Here is a 21,418-nt window from a genome sequence, read left to right on the forward strand (position 1 = left end):
TGAAGTGCTTTCGCCAAGGCCACAAATGGATGACTCTGCTCTGAAACTGAATCGGTGAGCTCATAAGTACTCTTTGAGCCTCATCTGCAGACTGAAGGCCAAAAGAAAAGTACCCTCTGCCAAGCAATCAGAAAACCGTAACTGAGACACCCAATGAGGCCATGCTGGTGTACACCCAATCACGTAACTGTTGGCCTCTACCGGGTAGAAAGCCAATGATGTGCGTCAAACGAAACCCTTCTCTGCTACCTCAATCATCTGCACAATGTCGGGAGGAAAAGAAACTGTGACTTCAATCTCCTCAGGTTCAGCGACGGGAGTGGCATTAGTGTCCTCCATTGTCTCAGCTTGCGCTGTCCTGAGGGGAGGAGCTACCTCTGCTGAAAATACCCACCAAGAACTCGCAACCAACCACAAGTAAATCCCCAAAAACCTGTATAATGAATGCTCCGAACTTCAGCCTGCATGGGATGAAAAACAGGCCGCTCAATGTTGAAGCAGAAAGCTCTGCCAATGCCTGGAAATAGCCTAGGAACTCAGCTCCCTGGAACACGAGCAGAACAGCCCCGGAGAGGGCCCTGAAGCAGCCCAGCCTGAAACGCAAGGGAAGGGCGGGCAACAACAAGGGAGGGGCCTGAAAGGCAGCCTAGATGGCGGCCTGAAGGGGCGACCTAAAGGGCAAAGGAGCGCGACCAGCAGGGTGCGGCTAGACAGCAGGCTGAAGGGGGGGGGCACGACACATGGCCAGACATGCTGAAGGGGGGGCGACCTGAGTAGGGAGCTGCCAAGGGAGCCTGCACGGCCAAGGCAGTAGGGCACTGCCAAGGGAGCTAGGCGCGGCCAAGGGAGCTAGGCGCTGCCACAGGGCTGGGTGATGGCGACGGGCGGTTGGAGGTAGCTGCAGACGGGAGCTCCACCAAGAGAGGGTCACATATCTGTTTTGGTATGGGGGTTAGGACTTTAATGAAGGGGCAAATGGCAAGGAGGAGGTGCCATTTGTCAAGCATGTGTATGCATGCCCTTCCCCCACCTTCCGTCTCTCTCCCCTCACTCTCCTAGAGGTGTTGGACTGAATGCTTGAGTATGCCTTGCCAGTGGAAATTCTAGTGGTGCATTGGGATTAGATGCCTTGAAGACAAGTAGAGGATTTGCAGAGAGGAACAGTGCAAGGTTGAACCCTTGTTGTAAAGCATTTCCATTCAGAAGCATTAAATAAATACCGTAAGGGGCGCCAAGGCATTTGGGGCCAGTGTGTGCACTGTGTACTAATTTCATCGAGCAGGGGCATTCTAGCCTCACCTTTGTTGTTGTTGAAGCTTGTTTCTAAGTTGTGCTAAGTGATTTAAGTGACTGAAGCTTGCATTGTGGCTATTTATGAAGTTTATGACTGAGTAGAAGAAGATCACTGCCCTTTTGTTTATCGAAGGCCGGTTTCATTTGTCGTTGGTTAGTGGGGTTAGAGGCTTTGAAAATTGCCCCTAGGAAACCAACATTTCCTTGGTACAGGGGGTTAGGGGCATTAATGTGCCACGTGTCAAAAGTTGCCCCTAAGAAACCAATGTTTCCTTGGTACAGGGGGTTAGGGGCATTAATTGCCATGTGTCAGGCATGCCACCTACCAGCTCCACTTTTAGCATATTTCCCCCACTTTTAGCATCTTTCCCCCCCTTTAGGGAAGATGGCGTCCAATTCTAGAGTCTCTCTCTTCCAGAATTCGCCATCTTCCTTCTTCTTCTGCTTCTTGCTGCACCAGACCTTCCAGAGGTTGCTGGTCGCTGTTTTGCTGCTGTTTTTCTCTGTTTCCTTGCATCCAGCCCTGTTGCACACAGCCTGAGTCAAGGAGCACCTTCTGCGACTGTTTTGCTGCTGTACGGCATGATTAATAGGCTGTACGGACTGACAAACAGTCCGTACAGATTGTACGGACCTTCTCCAGGCTGCAGGGGCTGTGTATGGACTGTACGGACCCTGTTGCTTGCACGCAGCCCAAGGTTGGTTTCTCTTGCTGCCTAAAAGGAGGATGGGTGACAAGGTGAACACAGACGGCAAAGGACAAGCTGAGTTTGACGAAGAGGGATGGGAGGTTGGAGAGCTATTTGCGGAGAGGAGGGGGAGTAGTAGTAGTTGACGAGAAGGGAGCGTGGGGTGGTGGGTCGGTCAATTGACGGAGAGGGGAGCGTGGGGTGGTGGGCCGGTCAATTGGGAGCATGGGGAGGTGGAAGGTAGGGTGATGGGGGTGGCAGGGAGGTGAAGAACGAAGCGAGGTCCAAAACTTCTCTTAGATAACTTTACCTGGCTGTTCTAATAGATTTTTTGGATTGCCTTTGTTGTGATCATATCTTTCTCTGATGTGTGTATAGACCCGGCATCTTAGGGAGTACATGCTGCTCATTTTCCACCTCCCTTGTGGGGCATCATTCTCCCTTGGGACTCTAGGTCTTGCCTAGCTTCCCTTCTCCCTCTCCAATGGGCTGGCTCTCATATTAGAGATAGAGAGAGAGAGAGAGAGAGAGCGTGGGGGAGCAAGAGCATTAAATTAGAGAGAATGCTGTTGGTTGCCTGTGGGTGTAGTCCTGTGCTGTCTCCTGGTCATAGATCTATGTCTAACAAGGGCGACCATGACCCCTGTCGGTCACGCTCCCACTCTAAACAAGGAGGGAATGTCCCCAAGTGTAATCTTTGCATCAACCCTCCGTGTGAGCTGTTGTGTCACTGGCTCTGGGTCCCGATCTTGTCTATGGCATGTAGGGGGAGAGCCTATATGGTCCGCCTGGAAGAACTCTGTGATCACGCTCTGAGAAGAGTCTACCAGGGTGCGCTTCTCCTGTCTCTGTGATGGAAGTAGGCGCTCACGATGTTTGACTGCCTCATGATTCATAAACGAACACGGCCAAACATCTCTGATCTGGAAAAGAGAGGAATCATGATCATAACCCGGAGCTATCTTTGAATAGACAATAGAAGTATCCTCTAATCTCATAGTACACTGTACATCTGAAAATGAAATGCTCCTCAGACTCAGCCTCCTCTAGGCCACATAAGGTTCATATGCGTCCCTCCCTGGGTGGATCCTCTGCTAGGCCATTCTCAATACGAATAGAGATCCTCATTGAATGGGGTAAATGAATCTGCGTACATCCTAGTGGGTCAATAAACCCCTCATGTGAGATATGTAGGCAATGATCTCTGTAGAAGTTGAGCTTCACTGGGAGCTCATTCAGTTCAAATCAGGTCCGGAATGTGTGTAGCTGCAAAGATCCTCACGTATGACCTGGTTGACCTCATGATATCGGAGTGGGGAAAACGGCGCATCAATGCTGTCCTGGAAGGGAGGAATTTTGTCCACATCCATGAGGTCTTCCGGCTTGTCAGGTTTCATCAGAGTAGGTCCACACTCATGATCCTATGAAAGTATTTCTTTAGTTTGAAGCCATTGACTCTATTCTTATGCTGCTGACCATCCAAATCCTCAAGTTGATATGAGCCATTTTTGAATTTCTTCGTCACACGAAAAGGTCCATCCCATTTGGTTACAAATTTCTTCTTGAAGGTAGAATCCAGACTACTTTTGTATCTCAAAACTAGATCACCCTCCTCGATTTTCTTATCCCTGAATTTGCTGTTTGCTCTCTTTTGATTTTCCTCTTGAATTAAAGCATAATGTTCCACCGCCTTTTGTCTGTCTAGTTGTGGTTCCTGCAAATCCAATAATCGGTTCTGGAAAGTAAAATTTGAATCCTTGTTTATCTTCATTAACATCTGTAATGCAGGAATTTCTATTGCCAAGGGTGATAGAGCTTCTTTCCCGTAAACAAGATGAAATGGTGAAAACTGGGTGCGTTCTTTCCCATGATATTAGTACACACACCATTAAATTTTTCATTCATCCCATTACATTGGGGATAATAGGGACTTGCATATCTGTGTTTAATCTTCATCTTTCTACGTAATAAATCCATCATTTCACTTCTGAAACCTGGACCTCTATCAGAAAGCAACTCCAGTGGCACACCAAATCTACAGCAAATATCCTCATACACAAATTTACATACAGATTTCGCATTGACAGCCCGTACTGCTCTTGCTTCAGCCCATCTCGTCAAATAATCCACAGTTGTCAGCACATAACAATTTCCCTTGGCTATCATGGGTAGAGGACCGATGACATCTATTTCCCATTTCTCAAAAATATTATAAGCAAGCATGATATTTCTGAGTTGTGGATGTAAGATCCTCTTACTCATCTGCTGACACTGTAGGCATGATCTACACCAATGTCTTATGTCTCTCTAGAGGGATGGCCACACATACCCTTCCCTATTATTTAACCGTGTTGGCAATGGATAAACATCACCTCCAGCACGAGGAGGCTTAACATAGTGTGTGCTGTAATGTCCCCACTCTCCACAATTAAAGCACTGGACACAAGGTGTAAATGACCCTTGACCTCGTCCTGCCTGCCACGGGCCTGAATTATTTGAAGAAGGCATGCTGCCTCTACCATAACCACCCAATGATCTACCTTTTCCCCTACCGTTCATCAAATTCAAACTCAAACTCTTCATAAGCTCCGATATTTCATGAATTTCTTCTTTTATATTCTTCTCCTTCCTGACTTCAGGCTTCTGTATTTCTGGCTTCACATGAGAGATAATTCCAGGCACATGCTGAACCATTGGCATCTCCTGCATCATTTGTGACAACCTTATATGCTTCCTCTCCTTCTCTTTTGCTACCCTGAGAGCATCCTCATAAGTGAGCAGCTCTTTACATTCAATCTTTATCCTAATCTCCGGCTTCAGACTAGCAACAAACCTATCCTTTTTTATGACTTTGGGAGGAACTTCAGGCAATAAGGCCACCTACCATTTATTCCACAACACAGTGAACTTACTGACATACTCATCCACTAGCTGAGTCAGCTGTTGCTGCAATAAACATAGCTCTCTCCAAATGCCATCAGGATCTCTAACACACATAAACCTGTCCAGGAAAGCTGTCCTCACCTCTGGATAAGTCGGGTTTCTGTGAGCACCCTGATCATCACGCATCCTTGCAGAGAAAGTCTGCAGCCAAGTTCTCGCTTCTCCCAACAGACAAAAGGAGAAGGATTTCTGGAGCATTCCTGTCTTTAATAAGAGCTGTGAACTCCAAGCACTCTAAAGACCTCTCTGGGTGGCAACTCGTGAAATCGAGGAAATTCATGAGCCATCGTCCAGCCTTCTCTTCAAGGAGCCCCCTTGCATCGTAGATCCTTCCAGCATCAAACCGAATCAGCTCCCAGCCGCCATCTTCACGTAGCTCCAGCTCACAGTCTAGAAGCTCCGCTTCTTCCTTTCACGTAGCCACCTTGCATGTGCAGGATGCCTTCCGAATCAGTCTAACCACCTCAGCCTAATTTGCCACCTCATCAGTGACATTTTACCACTCCCATTTAAAAAATGCAAATATCCCCCCAAGGCACATTTTGGACCTTTAGTCACACAATTCCCACACACATTAGCATGCAACACCAATAAAACTATCGTCGTTAGTATTAACTGGAAATCATCCTTGATATCAAGTAAACTAGCATGGCAAGTTGTAAGTTTAATTAGACATTACATCTAAATTTTACAAAATGTATCTCCTAGAACCCCACCACATTTTATGTGATTTCATTACAATCGTCTCCTACTACGGGTCTCATAGAAGCAATACTACATAAAAATAAGCAAGAATGGCTCGTGGTTGGAGCAGATGCGGGTGGAGGGGCAGTGTCATTATTGCTTTGCTGGTTTTCTGGAGACGATCCCGCTCTACCTCTGGAGCTATTATAGTGCAGCGAGGATTTGGATGGGAGCCCTCAGGATTATGACCCGTATGCAGAGTCTTCAGAGGGACTACACTTGGGGGACGGTGGCGTGGTTGACTGAGGGAGGACACGCGTTCCAGATTGATGAGATCTTCCCAGCTTACCGGATACAAGGTCAGAGCATTTAAAGGATAGAGCTCCATGAGGCGGTCCATCTTGATAGCCTGGCTCCTCCTCCTCCTCCTCCTCCTCCGGAGGACAGCGTATGGGAGGTAGTAGTCAGTATCAGTGCATGGAACATTTGGGTTGCTCGCTGCAGTTTGGTGATGGGTGAGCATCCGGTTCCACCCTCTGCTACCTTGTCACCATTTGGCAGGATATCATCTACACTCTCTGCTCCACTTGGGAGCGTGGGACTGGAGGCTCTAGGGCGACTGTTGCAAGGCATGCTCAATTCTGCAAGGCTTGGCCTGCAGAAGTTTTTTATATTTTCGCTCCGCGAGGGATTCGCTGGTTGTATAGTCCCCCCACAATAGCCAACAAGTTGTTGACTTTGAAGACAAACCCATAGTAGTTGCTCCTTTTAAGTGTTTTGCTCCATTGAGCATCTTTTGAATTGTAGCTTCATTGCCTCCTCCATTTCTATTTTAGTTGAAGTCTCATTGACTTAGCTTGTTGTTTGCTTGTTCATGTTGACACTTGGGAGCATGGGACACTAGGCTCTAGGGCGACTGTCGCGAGGCGTGCTCGATTCTGCAAGACTTGGCCTACAGGAGTTTTTTACATTTTCACTCCGTGAGGGATTCGCTGGTTGTATAGTCCCCCCCCACTTGGCTGTTAGCCCCAGTACTAGAGATCCCCTAGGCAGTGAGCTGGGTTTCTCTGGAACAAGATGGTTTTTCTTTCAGCCTTTTCCTAGTTTTCTCCATACTCAGCACCTTCGGGGTTGATGTTTTGTATGAAGTCTTTCAAGCATTAATAGAAGGTTCCTTTCTTTGCAAAAATTTAAAAAAAAATAAAAAAAAAACAAGAAAATATAGTATAAAGTAGTCTTTGTAATATCCCTCTTACTTAGGTTGCAGTTGATCTCAATTGCATGTTTGATTATAGAACGATCAAAAAGTATTTTCAAGAGATCATCAACTTTGATCAATCAACACGTTCGACACTTGGAAACATAATGGATTATCGAAATAGATGCATATGAAAGTTCTCTGTATGTTTATTGTTCCATAGAAGCAATCTTTAAATTCCCCAATGTCTATCCTGTCCCATACGAGTATGACATTGACAAATATTTATTTTCTTCCCCTGCTAGACGATGAATATGAGACATTAACTAGCATACTATATGAATATTCATAAGGATATATTTAAATTTGGAAGCTATATCTCTTGCCAACGATTCATGTTTTCCCTCTTGCTTGACAAGAATGTCATCGTGTGACCAAAATCACTAATATGCTTTTTATATTCATCATCCTTCCGAGTTAAGCAAATATCTTGGGAGGAGTTACTCCTAGAGACCACAAGACCTATTGGCCTAGGAGCAGTAGGCTGATAGAAGGGGCATATAGTATGGGATACATGGATTGACTTTAAGTTGACTAGCTTTCTTGGCGGTGTAACCTTAGCTCCGGGATGGTTTGATCTAGTGAACCTATGTCTGGGAGGTGAACTCGCTAGCTAAACCCTAAGGAGTTTGTTTACCGTACGACTATTGTAGTTTGCCATGGTTTCAGAAGTAGCCAGTTTGTAACTTATGTTGGGTACTTGAAGTCTCAAGATGGGGATCTTATAGTGCTCCTTGTAATGAAGTTCTATACTTGCAAAATATGTTCAGTTTCAATTCAAGATACAGTGCGGTAACAGTCTCTGCAGATTTGCAAATGACCGAGTCAAATATGAGCTGTAGATGAGTAAACCCATGCAAATTTCAAGAGATGTTACTGATGCTCAGTCTACAAATCTTGGTGCGAAATTTTTCCTCTTGATGTCTCATGGTATGACAAGTTACTATATGTTCATCCTTCATTTATGAATATGGCAGTTCCTCCAGTTGGTTAACAAAAGATTTGGGATGAGTGCTGTTGATCTATGTCTTCCTATAAAACAACAAAGGTCTCCCTGATATGAGTATTTTGCAGATGCTTTGACAAGGACGCCCCTTTGTTGTATGCTGTTAAAGTTTGTTAGTTGTGGCAACGTGGCATGTGCTTAATGCTGCAAAATATAGCTGGATAGACATTCAAGGGTATAAAAGAAGGCACAAATATGACCTTTGATAGAAGACTATGTCAACAGTTGCCATAAAATTCTGGAAGACAAGTCAAATGTATTTGTGTAAAATGTGGGTAGATAAAATCGATGCTACTGTCATTTTGTCAACATGCTTTCTCCAATTTGAACCAGTTGTGGGATACCATCTCCAAAGGTTCTAGACATTTCTATTCCATCCATTCAGGATAGATCAGCTAAATCAACACACGTTGTTTCATTTGCCTTTTGGAGGTAGAGATAGAGATTTGATACAGGAGGGTCTGAGGTCCATTCAACGTAAGAATTTGATTTTCTGTAAGGATGTTCTATGGATTAATAGTATCTTCTTCATAGTTGATAATAAAAAAATACATTCTACTTTCTTGAGTGGTCAGTGTGAAGAAGAAAACCCCTTTCTGTGACCATTTTATTGAGACTCTTCAAGGTTTATAAAGTAGAAAGATAAGGCAATCTGGGAGATTGTGCATGGATGACTCTTGATGCCATATAGGAACATCGTGTTGAGAGTCTATGATGAAATCTTTGCTAACTCCAGGAAAATCAACATAAAGACAATGCAAGAAGTTAGAAAGCTAATAATAGTCCTGTTCTATTTTGACAACTTAAACATTTTTGTTGTGGGTTTTAATGTTTTTACAGGTGATGCCAGATCTTATATTTTTGTCATAAGGTGATCTTCTATTTTGCAGCATCCAATGACAATATTCAAAACATACATCATCCAAAGAATGTTGATGGTTCAGCCATTGGCCAAAGAAGAGGAACTTCAAGTGTAAGAACGTTGAGAGGACATAAGGCATCTGTGACTGTCCTGCATGCTGTTACTAAGGCTGCAGCTGGAGATGGCACTGTGGAATATGACCATCCTGGTTTTATTATCAGTGGGTCTGCTGACTGCACAGTAAGAAATTTCAACTTAAGGAATGCCTCAATATCATTAAGAGCTGTGTTGTTATTTTGTTGAATCAAATATTTTGTGATATTCATTCCCCTTGTTTATAAGGTTTTTGTATCAGTACTGAGGTCTTTGAAAGTCAGTATATATCCTCTATCAGTTGATCACTTAGATGGACCAGTAAGATTCCGAATTTTTGAATTAGAATGTGCTAGGGTGAATTAGGAATATCTTCAGAAATTGGGGCACACATACATTGCAGTAAGGGAGGAGGGACTGTTGAGAAACTAGGAGATGCATGAGAGAGAAAGAAAGAAAGAAAGTATCTTATAGTCTATTAAGATCCAAATGTCCATGAGACTAAAGAAACTCTTTCCTCCATTTCCATGTCGCATTTTGAGACCTACCATCTTAGCCATCTGGCAATTCTTGTTTCGTGGACAATCTTTCTACCGATGAGCTTGAAGGCATCCAAAGAATAAGCTTCTCTCCACGCTTTCTTTTTTTATTCCGGCATTAAAGAGGATTTTGACCAAGCCCATCCTGCCGTTAGCATTACTTTTCTTTTCACTCTAACGGTGGTACTTGGTTTTGAAGGAGCCCCAGTCGGCTTTGCTTGCTTGGCTTGGCCACTTGGCTTTGGGGCGCCGTACATTCTAACCCACCTCTTTGGAAATCCACTCTTTTTTGGGAACTCATACTGAGCCCCTGTTTGTGCTCACCTCTGGCATCCTCATATTTTAGGGCTATAGCTATTGCTTCATCTAGAGTGTTCGCATAATTAGCCCCAACTTCCATTTTCATTCTATCATTTAGTTCGATAATAAAATCCTTGCTTGTACCGATTGAGGAAGAGGTTTATATATCTTCATCACACATTTCCTAAACTTGTTAGTATATTCAACTACTGAGAAATTATTATGACGAAAGTAGTGATACCGATCCCAAGCTCGGGATGCTTCGTCAAGAGGCAAGAAAATTATTTCTTGAACCCTTCCTAGGTAGTGGATGGCATTTCATCTTCCCTTTCTCCTCTCTGGATGGTGTAGTAGATAGATTTTAAACCATCCTCCTCAACTCAAATGTCCTACATTTGGCTATAGCTGCCAAGTCATTATTTGTTGTAAGGCATCCTCTAACAGAGCTATTCTACCAGTCACAGTATGGGTCATAGGGCGCAACACCTGCTATGCCGGCCAGACTCTTGATCCTACGAGATGTGGGAACTTTTTTCACACATTTTTAGTTGATACATGCAGCAGGTTGGGGTGCATATGACTTGTTGCACAAATCATCAAATTTTTTTGATTTGTGCAACAGGGTGTATGCACCCCCAACTTGTTGCACAAATCATCAAATTCTCTTGATTTGTGCAATAGGTTGTGTGCCACCCCAACTCGTTGTACATGCAACAGGTTGGGAGCATCTCCAACTTGTTGCATGTGCAATAGGTTGGGGGTGCACACAACCTGTTGCACAGGGGGCACTGACATAGAATCTACCGGTTCCCTACAGGTTCCTTGTTTTCTCATATGGGAATTTGAAAAATCGTCACAATGTACCCGTGTTTACAATTGTTCTTAGGGTTTTTAGGCCTTTTGAGCTCGTTTTCGGGATTAGAAAGTACAAATTCTGCATCTATAAAATGTTTTCCAGTTTTCAAAGAAATTAGAGGCCAAAGGATTTGTCTGAAGATTACTAGATACTTATTTCTTTTTGAAATAATTTTTCATTGAGACATTGAGGGCTCATACATTAAGAGAGCTCATATATATGGCTTTCAGTACCATATATATTGATGATGTGATCGTGTTCATGTTGGATTAAGAGTTTGTCAAATGCTCATTAAAGGGAGAAAATTAGTTTAATGAGAAATTTTTGCTAACATTTGTCAAAATTTCTTTAAGCATAAGAATAAACTTTGTTAAAAAAGCTTGCAATTTTTATTGATTTCTCTAAAAAGCTTGCGACAGAAAGCTCACCGAGAAATCACCCCCCTATGAAACGTACTACAACTAACACTTGTCTGTATGCAGAGGATGGCCTCACAGAGGATGTTTTGGAGATTTTGGTCTCTCATTTGTAGGGTGGAGTATCATCTCCTTCACATGTTGCAATAGTCCTCTCTTGCATTAGTTATTTTTATCATACTTTTAATAGCACCAAGAAACATGAGACTCTCAGACAGGAGATGGGCCTATGACAGCGGTTAGCAGCCCCATAGAGGGAAGAGTAGAAAAGGCCTACAAATGCTTGGATTCGGGAGCACCTTGTTGCATTAAGGATTCAACAACGGGTTTTGTTAGACCAGAGAGCAGCGTATGCCTTTCATACATAGGAGTCCTTTTGGATCGAGATGGGAGAAGGAGTCAATAAACACTTTGTCTATACTCTTGGACTGAGACATGGTAAAGAAACAGATTCTCGGCTTATTGACTCTGATCGGGTTTTGTAGACAGATCCTGATGTCGTCTTTCATATAACTACAGATTCGTATGCTTGCCTTCTCTAAGTAGATGCGACACACCTGCGAGAGATAATACCAAACATAGAGGCTAGCATGATACTCTAGAATTGGTGAAACCAGACATGAGAGTCATACTCGATGCACCTTTTATTAATCTAGAATGTAGAACTACATGTCTTGCCCTTTACACGGGCAATGCCCAGGCCTCTTTTTGAGACATGATTGGGGACCATGTAACCTCAGCCTTGAAGGGCATTTGAAACTCTGGTACTATGTTTGATTTACTCACTGAGGGTCTCATTCATCTTATCCCAAAGGGAGGTTGTTGAAACTTGATTTCCCAATGTGCATCATTCTTTTGGGAACCTTTTATAAGATTTTGGCCAAAGCTATCAATCTGCGTTTGCAGCTAATTCTCCCAAATCTTATTCACATTATGCAGACGGGCTTCATGCATGGCAAAAGCATTTTTTATAATATCCTCTCTTTATGGGAGGCTTCACATTGGGCTATGCAGAGCGGCCAACACCTTGCCATTCTACTTCTCGATTTTGAGAAAGGTTATGACAGTGATTGGGGTTTTTTGGAGAGTACCCTTCTATACTTTGGATTTTCTGATGCTTGGATTAGAGGGGTTTCCTCTTTGTGCAAATTAGCCCACAACTAGGTGCTTAATGAGGGATCGTTTTCCAAGGATAGCCTCTTGCCCCCTTTTTGGTCAGTTTTCCAAGGATAGCATCTTGCCCCCTTCATGTATTTATTTGTGGCTTAAGCAATGAGCAAACTTTTGAGATCTGAAGCAGACATTATTGGGATGAGGAGCTCTTGGATAGTGAGATGGCTAACGATATGGCTGATTTGTTGGATGCCACTCCACAGAATCTCGCTTCTTTCAAGGCAGACTTGGATATATTTTGCTCTGTAGCATGTGCACATATCAATTGGAATAAATCCAATGGCTTATTTTGCTATGCAGGAAGTGCACATATCAATTGGAATAGATCCAATGGCTTATTTTGCTTTGCAAGAAGTGCACATATCAATTGGAATGGATCCATACTTGCATTGAAGAGCCTTATTATGCAAGGTGGTCGCCAAGATAGGAACCTTGGAAAGATTTGTTCATTCGATGTATGCAATCTTGGTCATTCGACGAATGCAGTCTTGTTCTCCTTCCATAGGTGGAGATTGGATAGATAGTAGTAGGTGGATATTTACGTTAGCACATCCTCCTCCCCTTTTATGGTCACTATCCTGAAAACTTACGCTAGCTTTAGGAGTACTTTTTAGTTGTCTAGATGGAAGAGAGAATGTCCCCTCCTCTGTGGGTTATTGGAAGGATTTCAAAGATGATAATAGACTTGAATTAGTAAGTCACCTCAGAGGAAGTGTAGGGGAAATGCAGCAGATTGATGCAGCCATACCCTTGGATTGGGTTCTTGCAGGGACAGACCTCATTTTTATTTACTTGTCTTGGGGGCTTTATGAGATAAGGAATCCGAGTTCAAATCAGAGGACAATGAGGATCAAATGGGGATGCCTTGGTCTTTGATGTTCATTCTGGGGGCAGGTTGTCCAGGTCTACGGATGATATCCTTATGCATATTGAATTTTAGCCTATAAGAATTGTAGGTAATGTGGAGCAGTGTTTTTTGGCTTTAGGTGGTATCTAGATTCCAATCCAATTCAGATTTCCTTGTATTCATGGGGGATTTGGCTCTATGGAGATGTCCCCATAAAATATTTGTTTTGGGATCCCAAGGAGTGGGAATGGATTGATGGAGGGCAATGAGAGAAGATCCCCCCTTCTTTCGCTTCTACCAAGAAGTTTCAGCTAAGCCTTTGAGATTGGAAGCCCACCAGAGCTCCTTATTGCGAGAATTCGTAGATTTTCGTTGGCTTGCAAAAATCATTTTGGAAGAGACTCTAGAGTTTTCTTGAAATTAGAAAATCACTCTCTTCTTTTGGCTTTCTATTGAGGTCCACGTTCCGGTCAGACTCTACTTGAATTAATTCTCTTTCGGCTGTGGAGTCTATTCAGTATTGCTTATGGGATTGCAAACATGCGAGGATCATCTGGAAGGGGATTCCTAGCTTATTGAGCACTTTTACTCCTTATCCTTCTTCATGACTTAGGGCTCGTTGGCTTGGCTTTCTCTTTCGGGGCCTCAGGTGTTTTATGAGAGACACGACTCTTCTTAGGCTCTCTTGGTTTGATGACACTTGGTTGAGTCAAGCTCTTTGGATGACGTTCGTTGTTCTCCTAATAGACCTGCACATGCCTTTGTGGACACTTCATGGCATATTCGGGCGAGTATATCAGCATAGCATATATGGAGATCTAGATGCACAAAGGCCCTCGATGGTTCTTAGGCCTATCCTACATCCACATTTACCACTATTTAGACAGATATCATCGGCAATTTGTGGCCATTTGGACGAGCATGCAACGGTCGGACAGCTTCTACACGGCGGACTATTGTTTTTCTGGAGTGGAGTGGCTGCCTTTTGTTCTTGGAGTCGTCTGCAAGGTTGAGCCGGCACTTTCAGCCTCAATCTTGGATTTTTCCTAGCTCTCTTATAGGAGGTTGATTTTGCCATACTAGAGTGTTTGTTTTCTCATGCCTTGTGTTATGTACTTCTCCCATGAGCCTTGCTCGTGGACTTTCTTTCATATTTAATAGAAGTTTTTTTCTTTTGGATTTTTTAATATCAAGGTTAGAAATAACATGTGAACAGCCCTTCCAGAGGTTTGGATAGACACAGATGATATGCCACTCACTTCCTCCACTTGGGCAGGTACTTTCTCGAGAGGCGGGTTCCGCTTCAGGTCTTAGCTTTCTGAGATGCACAGGAGGATGCTTTGGTTTTTAGTGTCCAGGATGGTGGCAGATTGCTCAGGTCCACAGAGGACATCTTGCTTGAGTCTGCTTTTCAGCCTATCAGGGTTGTAGGTCTTTTGATGCAGGGATTAGATTCAGAGTGGTTCTTAGACCCTGACCCCCGGCTACTCTCCACTAGGTCTTGGAGGCTCTCGCTCTATGGAGGAGTTCCCATCAGGTATTTACAGTGGGACCCCGGAGAGTGGGAGTGGATTGACGCGGGGCATCGAGAGAAGAGCATCCCCTTCTTTAGTTACACGGTCAGTAATGCCAGGAGATTTCAGCTCAGTAGTAGAGGTTGGAGACCCTCCAGAGTTCCTCATTGGGAGACTTTTGGTATTACTGCGGATCAACAGAGGTACTTCTGGAGGAGGCTCTGGAAATCCCACAGGAATAGAAAGATCACTATCTTCTTTTGGCTTTCTATCCATGGAGGGATTGCAGTGAACCTTTGGAGGTCCAGATTCGGAGCCGACCCTACTTGCCCTCGTTGCCTTTCTGCTTCGGAGTCTATTCAGCATTGCTTATGGGATTGCAGACAGGCGAGATTGATTTGGATGGGGATAGCCAGGATCTTCAGTCACTTTGCCCATTCCCCACTTTTTATGACTTGGGGCTCGGTGGCTTGGCTCTCTCTTACAGGACCTCAGGTTTTCTATGAGGGAGTTGACTCCTCTCGGGCCATTTCGGTTCGATGTCATCGGGTTGAGTTCTGTTCGTTGGATGTGGTACCACGCCGTCCTTTTACAGCTGTACATGCCTCTGTGGATACTTCTTGGGAGATTCTAGCGAGCATAGCAGCCTGGCATATCTGGAGAGCCAGATGCACTGAAGCTATGGAGGGTACTCAGGTTCATCCCTCGCACACATTGGCTAGTATCTGGACAGACATCGTACACACTCTGATGGCCGTATGGATGGGTATGCAGGGGGACTCCCGTGCAGCCTCAGCTAGGAGGGCTTCTTTCTTCAGGGAGATTCTCCTTTCTTCTCTGAATCTACTACAGGGTTGAGATGGCACTTTCAGCCTCAGCCTTGGCTTCTTTCCACCTCACTCTAAGGGGTTTTTTATTTATCCTCATGATTTCATGATGTATTCCGCTTTGAGCTTGCTCTCGCGGGTTTTTGTTCTTACTTAATAGAAGTCTTTTTCATGGAAAAAAATAATAATAATAACATGTGAAGGTGGATCACTCGCACACTGATGTACAGCTTCTTGAATGCATTCTGGGACCGATTGCTTCTTTAGTCGGGTCTCCAGTGTAGCTAGGTGCTTGAGTATCTAGTCCATTTACATTTTTAGCTCACGGCTCTGGAAATTTCTCAAGCCTCAATATCTCTTTCTTTTGTACACTCTCTCCCTCTCCATCAACTCTCTCTCTCTCTCTCTCTCTCTCTCTCTCTCTCTCTCTCTCCTTTTCCCTATGTGTGTGTGTGTGTGTGTATCAGAGTGTGTACAAACGAAAGAGAAAGAGAGAGAGAGAGAGAGAAAGAGAGAGAGATTTCTCTTCTATTGTGGCATTGGCATGGGAAGTCGTGACGGATGTGAAGGTCATGATGGGCTCAACAGTGTTACTGGCATGACGGACGTAACGGTTGCAGGAAACCAAACAAGAAAGACTAGGATCTGTTGGGGAGGAGAGAGTAATATGACAAACTTTGGCGCTACTTTCGAGACGTATTTATATCACACATGCTATTATGCATGAAAATCTCTCATGTTGGAGGTTGCCGATTTGTTCTTGCGAACTCAGAGTCTGCTTTTGTTCATTGTACCTTGTGCGGCTTGTGATCGGAGAGGCCCCTATACACGAAGCCATCACTTGTGTGAAAGACTTGACCTTTGTTTCGGTCATATTGAGTTTATATATATATATATATATATATATAGGGGTCAATGCTGTATTTTTGATTTTTTCAGTCTCATAGACCCTTAGGTCTCTCTCTCTCTCTCTCTCTCTCTCTCTCTCTCTCTCTCTCTCACAGACTCAGATATCGCTATATCCGGATGTCATAGTCCTCACATCATCTTGAGTAGAGGGACTCAGAGGCATTTAGAGGCCTTAGAGGTGTTTTACAAGGAGAGAGACTTGACATTCAACCTTGGGAAGACCAAGGTCATGATCTTCGACACCTCACGTGTTGTGCTGTACTAACATAGTTTCACTGACCTAGGTGAGCTAGTGGAGATAGTGCATTCTTACACATACTTGGGGGCAGTTTTCACAGGGCAAGTTTTCAGCCATCCAGCAAGAGCACAACTCACATGTGGAGCTTTGGCTCGACTAGAGAGGCAATGCTTTTAGGTGCATTTTTAGGGCCCGTCGACGAAGGGTTGGCATTTTTAGGGCCTGCCGACGAAGAGATCGACTGCCATGTATGTAGCACCTTTCTCGGGGAGTGACCTCCCGGTGATAGAGTGGAGTTGATTTTAGTGGCTACAGGTGATTATGGCTTCTAGGATGATTTGGAGTAAGCCCTCGGTCTCCCATCAGATAGTACAAGCAGAGTTCGCCATGACACCTCTCCAAGTCAATGCCATTTTCAAGACATTGACATTCCTCCATAGAGTCTAGGCCTTACCTCATTGAAGACTATCGAGGCTAGCACTAGAGTCATCCGTATGACTAGTAGAGAGTGGGTTTGATGCAGTATGGTATGAGCGTGTATCCACATGGTTTGCCAATCACGGTATCGAGATGGACCCGCTCCCCACCTTCCAGTACAGCATGGATGCACCACCCGAGTCGACCTCTCAAGATGAGATTAACCGTATCATACGATTAGATCTCTTCTAGCTACATACATCTCGGGCTTGGAGGGACCAATAATTTCCCACCAAGATCTAGTTCTATCATGATGACTTCTTGAGAGGACACTGGAGTTTCCCATGCATTGAGGATTGCCATTGGACATACGCGAGTCTCGTCACATCAGTTGGAGATTGAGGGAGGGAGTGCTGCAGGCATATCTAGAGAGCAACATATATGTAGGTTATGCACACTAGTGGAGGTTGACAAAAAGGAGCATTTATTATGTGTTTGCCATGCCTACTATGAGACTCGAGGATGATACCATTGCGTCTTTAAGGAGGGACACGGCTTTGGTCTACTCTCATGGCTGATCCACTTCCATAACCTACGCTACTGTGATAGATTAGACAGCAACAGGCAGTGACAACGTCATAGAATATTGAGGTAGACCGAGCGCAACGAGATGTCACGAACTTCTATGCATTTGAGTTGGCTGCAGAACACAGTGGGGTGGAGGAGTTAGCTGACTTCTAAGCAGTGTGGATCAATGCAGAGAGACTACATCGTACTCTTGAGCGAGGGACGAGAGTCCACGCACGACGTAGAAAGTGACCAGAGCACGTAGGATTGAGGTCCATTCTATCTCCGCCCTCCTTGAAGGGGATCGCCTGAAACAAGGAGTCACTCTTGACATAGCCCATGGGATACAGAGATGAAGGAGACCATGCCCTTGCCACAGCATGAGACAACTCGACAGACGGCCTCTCAAACGTGGACTCGTGGATTGTTGGAGGGGACTTCAATAATCTTGAGTTCTTGGAGGTTAAGCAAGGAGGAGCCTCTTTCGCAAAGATGCCAACAAGGGAGAGTAGTAGTCGGGAGCAGTTCATTTTTGTGATTTGTGGCAGGGACCCTTAGCGAGAGCCTAAGTTTTCCAGGACCCCAGACAGCCTGCGTTTCTCCTTCGGCCAGCGGAGGCAGGATGGACTACTGGAGCGTCTGGATAGATTCTATATTGGGGATCGGGCTCTACTCCGCTGTAGCTTCATTGGGATTTTAGTAGGCACCACGATGTCGGACCATTCTCCAGCGGTTCTACACTTAGAGCAGCCCGGTCGCGGACTCCTCCAAAAAGGGGTTCTAATATTAGATGTTCTCTTCTAGGAGGCAGACGCTCAACAGTTGATAGTTGATCTCTAGAGACAGCCGGAGAGCAGACCCGAGGAGGAATGGGCGGCTTGGGTGGTAGAGAGGATTCAGCGTAGCAGTTGGGAGCTCCACAGTCATGCCCTCAAGCGGAGAGCGGCTCTAGCTTCGCAGAGACCTTGCATCTATCGAGAGACTTAGGGAGCAGGATGCGAGATCCCAGTGGCTTAGGGATTGCCTGGAATGTGCATGCTTGGAGTTGTAGGATTTGGAGTTTCACAGAGCAGAGTTCTCATACCATTCTTTTGAGGCCAGATGGATTCAATAGGGAGATAGGATGACCAGATAGTTCTTTCAAGCCACCGGACCACGGTCTGCAGGAGCCTAGCTTCAGCGTCCTTGAGACCCACAGGGCATATGCGTACAGACCCGCAGGAGATCCTTGAGTTGACTACAGCCTTCTATAGCGAGCTTTTTCAATCAGAGGAGGTATCGCCTACTACATTTTGGCTAGAGAGGCGGTTTGGAAGCAAGTCCCCTCAGTAGTTTCGCAGGGCCTTAACAGACAGTTGGACGCTCCTTTCACATATGAGGAGTTGTGGGAGGCCCTTCAGGCCTTTCCAGACCAGAAGTGCGTTGGTGAGGATGGCCTAACCCCGATCTTTTTTTAATGCTTCTGGGAGCATATCTCCACCCCTTTCAGACTGGCCTACAGGAGATCTTTGACTCAGGATCACTCCCACACTCCTTGAGCAGAGGCTGGATATGCCTGATTCCGAAGGGGGGCAACAAATCGGACATTTGGCAGTGGAGGTTGATTACCATCCTAGACACCGCCTTACAAGATCTTGGCTAAGGTCTTGAGTCTACGTCTGAGACCCTACCTCCTAGATATCATTTATGAGACGTAGACCGGTTTTGTCCATGAGCGTAGCATCCTGGATAACATCTTCACTTTCTGGGAGGCGGTGGACTGGGCCAAGGAGGAGGTGCAACCGCTCGTCGTTTTCTCAATTTCGAGAAGGCGTATGACAAGGTGGAGTGGTCCTTCTTGGAGGGGACCATGCAAACGCTCGGTTTCTCAGAGAGATGAATCAGAGGGGTATCAGCTCTCTATGCGGGCAGCTCCAGTCGGATGATTATTGGGGACCACATAGGGGAGGCTTTCCCTCTCTCCCATTCAGTGACGCAGTGCTGCCTGCTAGCCCCTTATCTTTTTCTTTTTCTGGCAGAGGCCTTAGGTTACTTCTTGCACTCCCAAACACTTGGCATTACAGGGATGCAGCTTCCGATCATGCGGGAGGAGGAGCTCCTTGACTCCCAGTTCGCAGATGACACAACGCCCTATGTGGATGGCTCTGTGGCCAGCCTTGAGAGGGTCAGAGGGGCCTTAGCCATTTATTGCAAGGCTTATGGAGCTCGTATAAATTGGACCAAATCCATTGGTTTCTTCACAGGCTCGGAGGACACCTAGGAGGTTCGAGATTGGGGAGCTGATTTTGGATTTCGTTGGATCCCGAGAGGGGAGATGGCGTGTTACCTGGGCTGCCAAGTAGGCATTTGCATTTTGGCAGAGTAGCAGTTTAGCCCGGTCCTAGAGAGTGTTAGGCAGAAGCTCTTATACTAGAGCTTTGCCAAACTCTCGCTTGCGGGATGTACACTAGTGGTGAACCAGGTATTCCTAGCCATAGCCTGGTGTATCGCCTCATGTTGGTGTTTTCATCGGGCTGCATGGGGCAGCTACGATGCTTAGTAAATAACTTCCTTTGGTCGTGGGATCGGATGGCACGCACAACACTAGAGCCAGGTCGCCTAGCAGACAGTGATCTTGCCACATACACAGGGGGGACTTGGCATATTGACCCAGAGATGCAGAGCAAAGCCCTCTTGGGCAAGCTAGTTGTGAGAGGCCTTACCCCTGGTGCGGAACCCTAGAAGCTCCTACTCCTACAGGGGCTTCTTGGCAACACACCTCGCACTGGGGGACAGTGGCACTTGTCCTATAGGTGGATCTTCTCCGAGGCTCCGCTGACAGGGAAGGGCTCTTCGTTGATGGAGAGTCTCTATAGTGTGGCAGAGATCGGTAGGAGGACTCATATGGGCTAGGATGTCTTGCAAAGAGGAGTTTGAGAGGCAGCCTCTCATCTGGCATTCAGATGTCAGAGACCTGCTAGGGCCATGGACTCATATTGGATGGGGACAATGGGATAGGGGACCGGCCTGATCCTTTGGGACATGGAGAGGACTTCCTAGAGAGAGAGGGCTGTAGCCAGGCCCTCTCCTACCTCCGAGGAGGAGGTATCAGGATGCAGGGGATTGAGGGGGCAATCCCGGACTCTTGGTGGGAGGGACTACTTAGCTCTTGGTTCCCCCATTGCTGGTCAGGATAGTTCTCACGGACAGGGGTACCACTCCGGATACGCTTTTTTCGGGAGTCTCTCCGTTCCCCCCAGTCTTGTTTCTATCGGGTGGGATCGGGAGACTCATTGCATAACGAATCGGAGATGGAGGAGGAGACAGAGGTGGACCTAGAGGACCTGGAGTGGCAAAGGATCAGGATTGTAGGCCATCCTCTGGTGGTTCTAGTGATGCCCTATAGGCCATGGTATGAGCCTTGTAGGCAATAAATAAAGACACTTATAGTGTTAGTGTCTTTTAGGCCACATAGGACACTTAGTCCTATGTGACACCTAGGACACTTAGTCCTAGGTCTAGGTACTTGTACCTTGTACTCCTTTGTTTTTTATTATCCAACTTTGACGTGACGGCTAAGGTGTTTATCATTGACTCTTTTGCTACCTGCACTCTCTCTCTCCTACTCGATCCTACAATGGTATCAGAGGGGGCTTGACTCGTCTTCCTACTTCCGGTCTTCTTGTTGCAACTATCCGTATTTCTTCCGTACATCTGCCCGTACATTTGACGCTGTACAACAGTACCTGCGCCATTGTACATCCGTACCTTCACTCGTACAAGACTGTACCTGCATCGTCCTCCGTACGTACCTGCGTACGGAAGGTGCTGTAACTGGCTCATACACTTGTCGTACAAGGCTGTATTTGTGCCATATAGTGGTCCGTACTGTACATGTGACGTACAGTCACGTATCTGCATTGCACCAACACTCCGTACTTGCCCGTACAAGTATCGTACTTATTCCGTACAACAGTACATGCATCGCCGTAAGGTCATCGTACATGT

General features: G+C 45.5%; 1 protein-coding gene across 2 annotated transcripts in view; it reads left to right on the top strand.

Moving 5' to 3' along the window:
* The window catches only part of SCD1 (stomatal cytokinesis defective / SCD1 protein (SCD1)), a 181,383-nt gene that overhangs the window by 138,155 nt on the left and 21,810 nt on the right, over window positions 1-21,418 (top strand). For both annotated transcript variants that reach the window (XM_087389222.1, XM_087389221.1), the window contains exon 23: window positions 8,764-8,975. In XM_087389222.1, the coding sequence (XP_087245348.1) occupies window positions 8,764-8,975 (212 nt within the window). The remainder of the gene's footprint in view (window positions 1-8,763; window positions 8,976-21,418) is intronic.

Source organism: Dipteris shenzhenensis, chromosome 18 (assembly GCF_047967505.1).
Source record: "Dipteris shenzhenensis isolate YYH24624 ecotype China chromosome 18, Dip_SZ_1.0, whole genome shotgun sequence".
Classification (NCBI taxonomy): Eukaryota; Viridiplantae; Streptophyta; class Polypodiopsida; order Gleicheniales; family Dipteridaceae; genus Dipteris; species Dipteris shenzhenensis.